Here is a 10,437-nt window from a genome sequence, read left to right as displayed (position 1 = left end):
TTGTTTTGATGCACCTCATCTAACCTACATTTCCCTCTTCTATGCCCAGCCTGGGAAGTAACTGAAAATTTTTGCAGCACCTTTCTCTCATGCTTTTTTAAAAGGGGAATGGTTTGCTTCTGGCTGAGTTTACACATCTTCATTAGTTCTTCAATTCTGTTGCCTCAATGTATTTTACTTCTGCTTTCTCAAGCTGCCCAGCAAACATGTTAATTACCTCATTGCCACCACAGCACCAGCATCCTGATCATACAGTGTCTGTACCAAGGCACCTACAGGCTGTCCCTTTGTAAAAACAAAATACAAACAGGCTCAGCAAGACCACGGCTCAACTAAGCTTTTAGGGAACACTTGCTGAAAAATATTAGAATTAATCCTGCCATATTCTGCAACAAGAGTAAGCACATGATAATCATTTCCCACCATTACACCTGCTGATGAGCAAATTTAGGTTTCCTTTGGGCTGTGTTATGTAGAATCTGTTGAGACCTCTTTATACTGCCCCTCTCAGGTATTCTTTTTTAAGGTTTGGTGAGGCTTAGATGATAAATCTTCAACCTGGGGTGGCAAGAGCAAGCACTGCTGCAAGTCATTCTCTTTAAACACTGAACAACAGGTTTCAGTTTTAAATAGACTAAAGACATCTCTAATGTCCCCTGTCGTTTTGCCTTGCAGAGTTCCTTCATGCAACTTCCCAGGCTTGTTCTTTGGAGCAGGAATAAGCCTTTGCAGAGACACCCCAGTTCTCTCGTGACACCTCAGGCCCAGAAGCCAGTGAGCAGAAGCAGCATACCCACTCTCACACAGCAGAAACAGGCCTTTTCATGACAACAGCTTTGCTACAGGCTACATTGCAGCCCCAATTGCAGAAGCAATGATTTACCTGGCTAAGAGCAGTTTCTTGTGCACCCTCAGCCACAACACACCCATACACTGGAGTTTCTTACACAGTCAAACCAAGAGACCTGCACAGCTCTATTGAACAGATTCCTGACAGGCTTCAAAGGATTGCTAATTCCAGTCAGCTTAAAAAAAAGCAGAGAGTTCTCTTACATTTTTTCTTCCTTCCCTTCTGTGAACCAGTCAGCACCTGTTGGGCCACATACAACATAACTGAACACAGCACCTCTGAAACTATCCTGAACAGCTTCAGTGCTGAGGGCAAGAAAGTCCCACACTGCATAGACTTGCTCCATCAAGCTGCTAATGCAGAATATTTTCTGGAGGCAATTGGTGCGCCTGTTGCTGGCCAGAATTGTGGACTAATAAGGGTTAACTGCTCTCCCTATCTCCCCCCTCCCTGTGCTTCTGTCAGAGACCTGCTTTGCTCTCCAGCCAGGCTGGGCTCAGCGCTCCAGCAGCTGCTGACAGTGAGCCGAGCCAGGTCCTGGGGTCAGGCAAAGCACGGGTGAAGGTGCACAGCCCCCCAGGAGCTCCAGAACAGAAAGAGCAGCAGCCAGAGCTCCGGAGGTTGCAGAGCTACATTAGCTGGAAATAACCTTCAAAAAATATCAATCTAACTAAATATCAAAACTGTTCTCCTTTTCTTGAAAGACAACAAGCCGTCTAGCTACGATGCCTATTGAGGAGCCATATGGAAAAAACAGTTCTGTCCTGCTAAACTGGTTGCACAGTTTTGTTTTTCATCTGTCTACAGAGATCTGAAAACTCCATGTTGTTTTATTCTATGCTTTTTCTGCAAAGAAAGCGAGTGAACAGGGGCTCATCTGGCTAGAAGCGCAATAGGTAAGTACAGTGTTATCGTGTAATATATTTCCAAGACCCTGAGTATATGCTTTGTGTAACTGAGTGAAATCAGCCTCTAGGATGCTGTTCTCTTTGGGATAAGCTGATTATGGGTTGGTTGGTTTGTTTGCCTGGCCAAGGGAAGCAGAGCTGCTGTAGTATCAGTGTGGTGTGCAAGACGCTGGCATTTAAGCAGTAAACATACTGACTTCTGTTAATCCTCTCTGAAGCACAGAGCAAAACAGATTCCACTGACAAAGGTAAAGAAAAATATTTGGGGTTATATTTTTAAGCTTTAGTTAGACTAGAAGTATAACAAAGTGGCAAAGAAGTGTCTCAGTCATAAGAAAAGCTCTGTTATAAAGATATTTAAAAATATTCTTTGACCTTGTTCAGATGTTTGTTTAATCTTTCATTGAGCCATGTGCTAAAAATATTAAGATACTTTGAAAGAAGCATATTTTAACTCTATTAGGATGTTAAATGGGATATTCAAATGTTCTGGTAGTGATTATTGCAATAGTCTCACCAATACTAAACACACACATTAATTTTGGAATCACTAATGAAGATTTTGTACATGAAAGTCTACAGTGCTTTCATTGCTTTGCTTAAATGTGACAATCTTGAATGGGTTTACAAGGGAAATAGCCCTTTTATGGACTCAGATGAAGCGCTATGGGGTCAAAGCTGAGTTGTAGACTTCAAGTCAAAAGATCATTCGCAAACACGAGGGAAGGGCTGATCTAAAGCAAATGTTATAAAGGACTGACACTTGGCTTTTCATGTTCTCTTAATCCTGGTTTTATGTGGTAGGCAGGGATAGTTACCACTTCTTGCCACTCAGAGCTCCCTTGCTTTCCAAACCCCTTAACTACAGCTGCCACCTGTTCTCAAAGTCTGTGCCTTGCTCACTCTTACACCTTTTCCACTTCTGCATTTTCCATTTCTGAAGCAGGATGTGGCAGAGAGGAAGAAGCTGCAAGTGTAATTAATAATTTCATGTTAATAGCATACTCTCAAAAGTTCTCAGGATCCTACTATCTGCATAGTTCTGTACAACACACACAACTATTCAAATGCATCAACATTTTTGTGGGTACGTTCTGGAGACATTTCAGCAGCTTAGATATATTACAAACGTTTGAAACTAACAGTAAGGCCTTTTTGCAAAAGGAGATGGGCATATATGATTTTAGATACTCGATATGGTTAAAAACTACAGAGCTGATACGGTTCCAGTGAGCAGCAGATGTAGCAATAGCCTGGAAGCAATGCTGTTATGAAAGATGTCTAATATACAATGATTTATCCAGCTACATTCACCCAGCTTCCCTACAGTAAGACTCATCTTCCAAAGTAGATACAATCCATTTAGAACCAGTTCAGGGCCACTTACCAGGATCTACCTCTCTTTATGGAACAGGATCTCATCCAGCTCTGAATAACTTATTTCAGTCCTCCTCTTTACTTATCCCTATAGTCATGACCAATTTACAATTTGTATGAAATAAAAAAATTAGACTACCTTTAGCAAAGTGTGTTTAGGATATAGTGACCCCCTTGGAGTTTAAAAGTCACAATCCTATTATAGATAAATCAGCTTTGAACTTATTTAATGAACTTTATAAGCAGGGAAAAATAATGATTTTCCACACATTCTGTCAGTAGTGAAGCTACTCTATGGGGTGATACTGCACTTATGCTACATTGACTACGTATATGTTATTTTACAATTGAAGTCTTCATAGCAGCTTTGCCATTCAACCTTTGCAGAGCCTAAAATATATCCGTTAATTTTAAGTAATTTAGCAATCTGAAGACTGTTGTTCAAACACTTGTCTTGCTGTAACACTAAGTTTCACTAAAGGAATAAAAGGAGCTTCACTGGTTATTTTCTCCCTTAAGACAGGGTTTTCCACTTCTCTTTGCAGTACTGAAGATGTCCTGTGTCTGGTTTTACCTGCCCCTCTGCCTTCTCGCAGCTGCTTGCCTGTGTCATTCCCTTAAAGCACCCACTGCCAGTTCTCAACAGAACTTCAAGAGTGGTCTCTTCAACTTCTATCACTCCTTAATTCTTGCTGATGGTAAGGAAACTACAGTTCATCTACTGAAGGATATTCCTAAGAGGTAAGCACAGATCAGCCACGGAGCCAACCCTATTTTCAGGTACTTCTTCTGCAACACAAGCTGCCACACGCTAACAGTCCAAGTCAGGAACTGCTGAGAGCCTGCGTAGCTCTGACATGTCTATTGAATTTACTAAGACATACTACACTGAAATTCAGTGTGGTATAAGTGTCCTCCAGTGCTCACTGTTCCTTTGCCCAGAAGCCATAATGCCCCCCTCATTCCAGGCAGTGTTCTGTGATGGTCCAGAACTGTCAGGCTCTGACAGCAAACAGTTGCTGCACAATCAGACTGGCTTCTGAACCACAGAGACATCAGCCTTCCTACTGTGACTCTAAAAGACAGCAATTTTATCTAGCAAACTAGCAACCCCCAAATTAGTAAGACACATGCAGAATCCTCTTATAAAATCAAACTTACTAGCATCCTGCATGTTAGAAACATCATAGTTAAACAAAACTAAAAGGCCAGCTAAGATCAAATATGAGCATCATGCAGAAGCCATGAACTCTTCACATCTTCAAAATACTTACCAAGTTTCCTACTTTATCTGGGCATACACACCATCTATATATTACAGCTGATAGTCTCAGATAGGAAAGGCACACTAATTGTCCTGCTGAGGAAGAAATGCACTTCAGGTGATTTAATAAGAATCCTTTGACCAGCGGACCAGCACATACAGATTTCCATGAACACTGAGCCATCTGGTTCACCACCCGCTTCATGACTTCTGCTTTATCTCAACACTCATTGCATAGAGACTGGAACATGGCACGTTACATAATATGACGTGCCTGCAAAAGCAAAATTAGAAGCTCTCCCTTTTAAAGGAAAACAGGCATTTAGAACTAAGAAAAAGCAGTAAATTTCACTGTTGTTCAGTAGCATAATATGTAAATTCCTATATGCATGCAAACAAACCAAACTCCTTCAGTTTAGCATGATCAAGTAAGAACCTTATGAAGCCTAGAACCATGCAGACAGGAAACCAGAAGAGGAAAAGATACGGCTTATAGTAAAAGACTTGAGAATGTGAAGCTGTTTCCAGTCAAGGTCAACTCCAAACAAATAGCTATATCCTAAAATTAATCCATGTGCTAATGCAATCTGCTCATAACAGGTTACATCATTAATAGGTTCTCCTTCCAGCAAACAAGAGTTGTCTACATTTAATTGCAGAGTGAGCTACCAGTGTACAAACACTTTATGTGGCTGTAAACATTCAGAAAACAGTGGCTGTGAACAGAAACAGCAGAAAGAAAACAAAACTGATGGTACAGGAACCAAAACTTTACTGTAAATAATTAGGAATAAAAAAATCTACTGAGTAGATTGATGCTCTTTCATACTATTAACAGTACAGCTTGTGTCAAAGCAAATTAGTTAATGCAGACTGACACACTTTCTGCGAGTGCATAACAGAGTTGAATGTCTTTATGCTTTTCCTCATTCTTATCCACATTTACAGGTATTACTTCGTTTTGGAGGAAGACAGAGCTCCTGTACCTTTCACAATAACAGTGACCCCTTGTGATGTTCCCATTGAGTGGAGCATACTTGTGCACAGGGCTTCAGCAAATTTGCTTGGGAAAGCAGCACAAGGGTAAGATCTAGACCCCACCCAAAAAGAGTCCAGAAAGTCTAAGTTATGAGTAAGGAGCGTTGGTACACAGCATTCTTCTTTACAGGCTTGAATATCTTACTTGATCCTCCTGTAAACAGGCATCAGAGGACACTGTCACAGGTGACATCTGTAGTTTGCTGAATTTTGCCGTCAAAGCAAGTAGATTAAAAACTACATTAAAGGAGTCACAAACTCAAAAATACCTGTGGAACAATGAAGATATGAATTGCTTCATAAGCAATTTGCACTTGCTGTTTTCTCCCTGTAAACTTGTCTCCTGTGAAAAGCCTAAACTGATAGCAATAATATATTTACATTGTATCCTTTGATCTCCATGCAGCATTTAAAATCCTTCCTCTTCTTGCATTAACAAGGCTGACTTTCCAATCAACCATACCGAGTGTTAAGAGCAGTCTCAGCTCTTTCTCTGTGGCTTTAGCCATTCAAGCCAGTCACTTTCTGCCTTGTTTCTAATTGATGTGCAGAAGATAACAAGCCATTTGATGTTTTAGGAAGGTCATCTAACACAGCAGCAGGCATTAAGCAAAGTTAAGCCTAAAAAGAAATTGCATTCTAATAATTTGTGGAATTAATTCTCAAATAAATAAATAACAAAACAACAACCTCAAAAGCTTCCAAAAGCAAGTTCTTAACTGTCAGACAGGTATACCCAACTGAGGAGTTCAAATAAAGTTTCTTTAATGAAATAAGCATTCCCTCTTCATAGAAAAACAGCTGCAAAAACCTAAAATAAAGAAAGCTCCTTCCATGGAAAATGAGTTTCCTTGAAGTAAAATGCCTTAAGAGAAAGCTAGTGGAAGATGAAAACCGTAGGCTCATCAGGCACAACCAAGTTCAAGACTTTTGCAAGCTGTTTTTATAATGATGGTCTTTGTGAAAATAGTTCTACAATAAGCACTGGTAAAAAGTCACTCAAATTTTACTCCAGTAAATAGCAAGTAGCAAAAAGCAATTTTAGTTATGATTATTTTCAGGAAGGAAGAAATCAGCATGTTCCCTAATATAGGAACAACAAATCTAAGCAATGTTCAGCATAGATTAAAGCAGAAGTTACGAGTCTGCGTTTTCTTGCAGGGGATCTCGATACCCAAGATGTCTCAAGAATCCAGAAGGCTACAAGCATGGTAACCACCATTTTCAGCTACAAGGGAAATTCAGTGGAGACTTATGTGGGTATGTCCTCTCAGTCTGCCCTCTATATACTAGAGTTCTTATCCACCGAGCGTGACACACACATCACTGTGTACTTAACAACTGACACCACATCTGGGCACCTCTATCCAGAACTTCCACTGGATCCACGCATAGATGTGATTGGCATTGGCCATACAACAGTGACTCTGACATGGAAGCACAGTCCCTCTGCCTTGCAACACAGAGACAACATCCAGTACTGTCTTCTAGTTAATGAAAAGCACAATTATAAGAGCTTGTGTGCTGCTGAGACAGCAATCAGATTCTCTGGAATGAAAACACCACGAAATTTAGCTTTGTCTCTCTCTCCATACCTTCTTGAACCACAGCAGGTAATGATATTATCCAACAGTGAACTGAGCATCATCAACAAAGTGCACAGTGGGGAAGTCAGGCAGATATGCATGGGTACCAAGAACACATATACAGTGCCCAGCCTCAGTCCCAACACTCAATATTATTTTGATGTTTTTGTTGTCAATCTCCTCACAAATGCCAGTGCTGCTTACACTGGGACATTCGCAAGAACTCTAGAAGAACCTGAGCCTAAGGTGATGAAACTGAAAGATGGGAAGGCAGTTCAGGTTGTTCTGGAGGGGAAAAAGCAGAAATTGTACAGTCTGCAGTACCAAGCGAGGCACAAGAAAGTACAGTTTGCCTTCCAGTTGTGCCGTGGTCAAGTACAGGTTGACATAACAAAAAATGGTAAAACAGTGGCATCAGAGAACATTCTAGGATTGAGGTACTTGTCACTGAAGGGAAAGCCACTGGACGTGTACCTGGTACAGCTGAAGTCCACAGAGGAATCCAGCTCTGCTGTGAAAGTGCAGGTCTCCCCCCATTACCACAAGCCCTTATTCCCACTTCTTCCAGAGAGCTTAAAAATCAAGTCTTTCAGTAAACTGAGGACTTGCAACTCCGTCACCATTGCTTGGCTAGGAACACAAGAGCAGAGCAAGTACTGTGTGTACAAGAAAAGGATTGAAGAAGATCAAGTCTGGATGGAACTGCAAAATACAGACACTTGTTCTGGACCTGAGTCTCGGCGCAAGTCTGAGAAAGTGCTGTGCAAGTATTTCTATGACATAAATCTCCAGCGAGCTGTCACCACAGAGACCATCAAAGGGCTGGATGCAGGGACACTGTACTTGTTTGACATTTATCTCATTGGGCCATCGGGCATCCCTGTCAGATACCACAGCAAAGTCGTGAAGACAAGGAAAAAATGTTGAAAGTTGTTCAAGAAACTTTTTGAAATGAGTGAATGAAGACCAAAACCACCAGTGATCCATATCATAGCCCATGCAGTTTAATACATGATAAAAATATTCTAAAGCCATGATATTCTGTAGAGGGATTTTCTTACTTTAGATCATTACACTTTTGCATCTTCTCCTGCATGTGTCTTTTCTCCTCCCCTCAGCTGCCTCATTGAGATATCATGAGCATGACATTCATGCACACAGAAATAAAATACTTACAGTGGCACCCATAAGAAATAGATGGGTTACTCAAAATGCTTCTGAAATACAACACAGGAAATGTCAAAAACCTCTCGAGAAGCATCATTATTTTTAAGTCCCAGTTTTCCACTGCGTGCAAGTCCATTAGCTAATGAGGAAATGAGAAAACCCCAAGTCGAGCTGCATTGGAGTAAACAAACTTCCCTGCTGCTTGAACAGTTTGCAGGGATAGAAGAAATAAAGTCTGTGGAACTGTTACTGAGGTGGCACAACTCAACAGCTCAGGTAGAGCAGGCTGAAATACCTTCTCTATTACCTGCATGCTAGCTTGACTTTTATCTTCATAGATAAATTGTTATTGGTTAGAAAGGGCCAAAACTCCAGTCAGGACTAGTTCCTAATCCAGTTTTGCTGGGAGCATGCACAGTGATGTGCTGCTACCCACTGAGGAAATAACAAAACAAAAGCCTTTCTATGGCAGTATTCCTTTATATATAGCCCATGTTATCAAGCCTAAATCCATCTGAGTGACTACTCAGAGTCATGCACTTGCTCTTGACATCCCCCAACCCAGCCTGTATCAATTAATGTGGTGCTTTAGGAAAAAGTGTTCTTTTTATTTTTAATATCAAGAATGAAGAAATATTTGTAGTACAGAGCCTGACAAACATGTTTTCTGTTGTCTGCTTCCTTGATTACCTTCCTCAGATGACACAAGAGAAAAAAAATATGAAAAAAATTCAAAAAAATAAAAGTCTTCATAAGAAAATGCGTTGAATTTCAATTATCAGCAGAAAATCATTTGCATGAAGGCTGATGGCAGGTCTGGAATTTATGGATAAAGAATATAATAGAGTGACTGACCAAAAGCTTGCTAGAGAAACCTTACCTGCAATCCTTTCCTCTGTAATTATACTGCACAAAAATAAGCAATTAATTACACTATCGTACATTTCAAAAGTTCACTTGCTATCCAGGTCCAAGGTTGTATCTTACTCTGAAGAATTACCACCACCAAACACACTTGGAGGCACTCAGTAAGGACAGAATCACTCCTCTGCATACAGAGGAGCAATTAAACATTTCTTGCTCCAAAGACTTTATAAAATCATGCTAAAGGGGACATTCACTCAGCCTCTGTGTGATGCATCCTGTACATAAGCAGACTCAGTCACAGAAGGGTTCCAGCCTTTCCATGTGATTAGCAGCAATGCCTGGGCCTTGACTAGGCTTTATATTCCTGCTGACAGGATTCTGGATTGAGCAGCACTGCAGCAGGAACCATGTTCTGACCTCCTTCTATATTCTACAGGCCTTTTGGCTAATTACAGTGGCTGGCAGCTGCATTGCATTTTTCCAGGGCAAGCCTTCTCTTCATTTCACTCCTGTCAAAAATGAGTCTCAGCTCAAAGAGCAACAGAACTCACCTCCACTTGGAAGTCTGAAATACTTTTTTTTCTGTCTTTCTCAATGTCAGGCATTTATATTCTGGAAGAAGTTCGTTTAGATGTCTGACAAATAACTAATAACAAGAATAATAAGAACAGGAAGATAGCTTAGCTGCACATACAAAATACTGTGCGTCTACAGCCCTTAGCCCATAATAGCATTAACCCTTGCTTTAGTCCTCTATATGTGTATCACAGCAATGTCACTGGATGAAGACAGGCACACTGGCATGCTACCTGATACCCACACCTCTACCGAAGAGTATCCTTCATGACAAAGCTGGTTTGAGACTTCCCAGCAAAGCCTTGGCTATGACACAAGCAGAGCAACTATCAGTGGTTAGGGGGCTGCTGCTGGGCTCTCGCTCACAGGAGCTGCCACCCAGTTTCTCTACAAGCAGAAGTCCTGCTCACAGGAGACACAGCTGGGCTGTGGAGAGGAACGTGCTGCTCTGCCAAAACCAAACAACTCTGTTATAAACAGAACAGACAGCCTGCCTCCAGGGTAACAGCCCACACTGCCCACATGTGCATCCAGGCATGGTCTGTAGCACAGAGTGCAGCAAGGAATAATATTCCATTCCACTGGTCTTTCCACTGTGATTCTGCTTGTGTGCGCCAGTCTGCTGAGCTGTCATTAGTTCACTCATGCTTACAGCCTGCCTACAAAGCAGCTCTTGGGTGCTCAGGTTTAAGCCAGGTGCCACTTTGCTCACTGCTGTTCTGGTAGTGAAGGCACTGTCTAACAGTGTTGGTACCCCTCCTGCCCTTACCAACAGCTTGTTGTGCAGTTCCCTGCCCTCAGCAT

The 10,437-nt window shown here is 41.4% G+C and overlaps 1 protein-coding gene across 1 annotated transcript; it reads left to right on the top strand.

Annotated features, from left to right (window-relative positions):
* The first annotated feature begins 1,152 nt into the window (after window positions 1-1,152).
* LOC107315537 (protein NDNF-like) lies at window positions 1,153-10,437 on the top strand. Its single transcript, XM_015865986.2, has 4 exons — window positions 1,153-1,746; window positions 3,681-3,876; window positions 5,348-5,482; window positions 6,582-10,437. The coding sequence occupies exons 2-4, from the start codon at window positions 3,689-3,691 to the stop codon at window positions 7,948-7,950; spliced, it is 1,692 nt and encodes a 563-aa protein (XP_015721472.1). The 5' UTR covers window positions 1,153-1,746; window positions 3,681-3,688; the 3' UTR covers window positions 7,951-10,437.

The sequence above is a fragment of the Coturnix japonica genome, chromosome 6 (assembly GCF_001577835.2).
Source record: "Coturnix japonica isolate 7356 chromosome 6, Coturnix japonica 2.1, whole genome shotgun sequence".
Taxonomy (NCBI): domain Eukaryota; kingdom Metazoa; phylum Chordata; class Aves; order Galliformes; family Phasianidae; genus Coturnix; species Coturnix japonica.
This window is presented reverse-complemented; position numbering and strand designations above follow the sequence as displayed.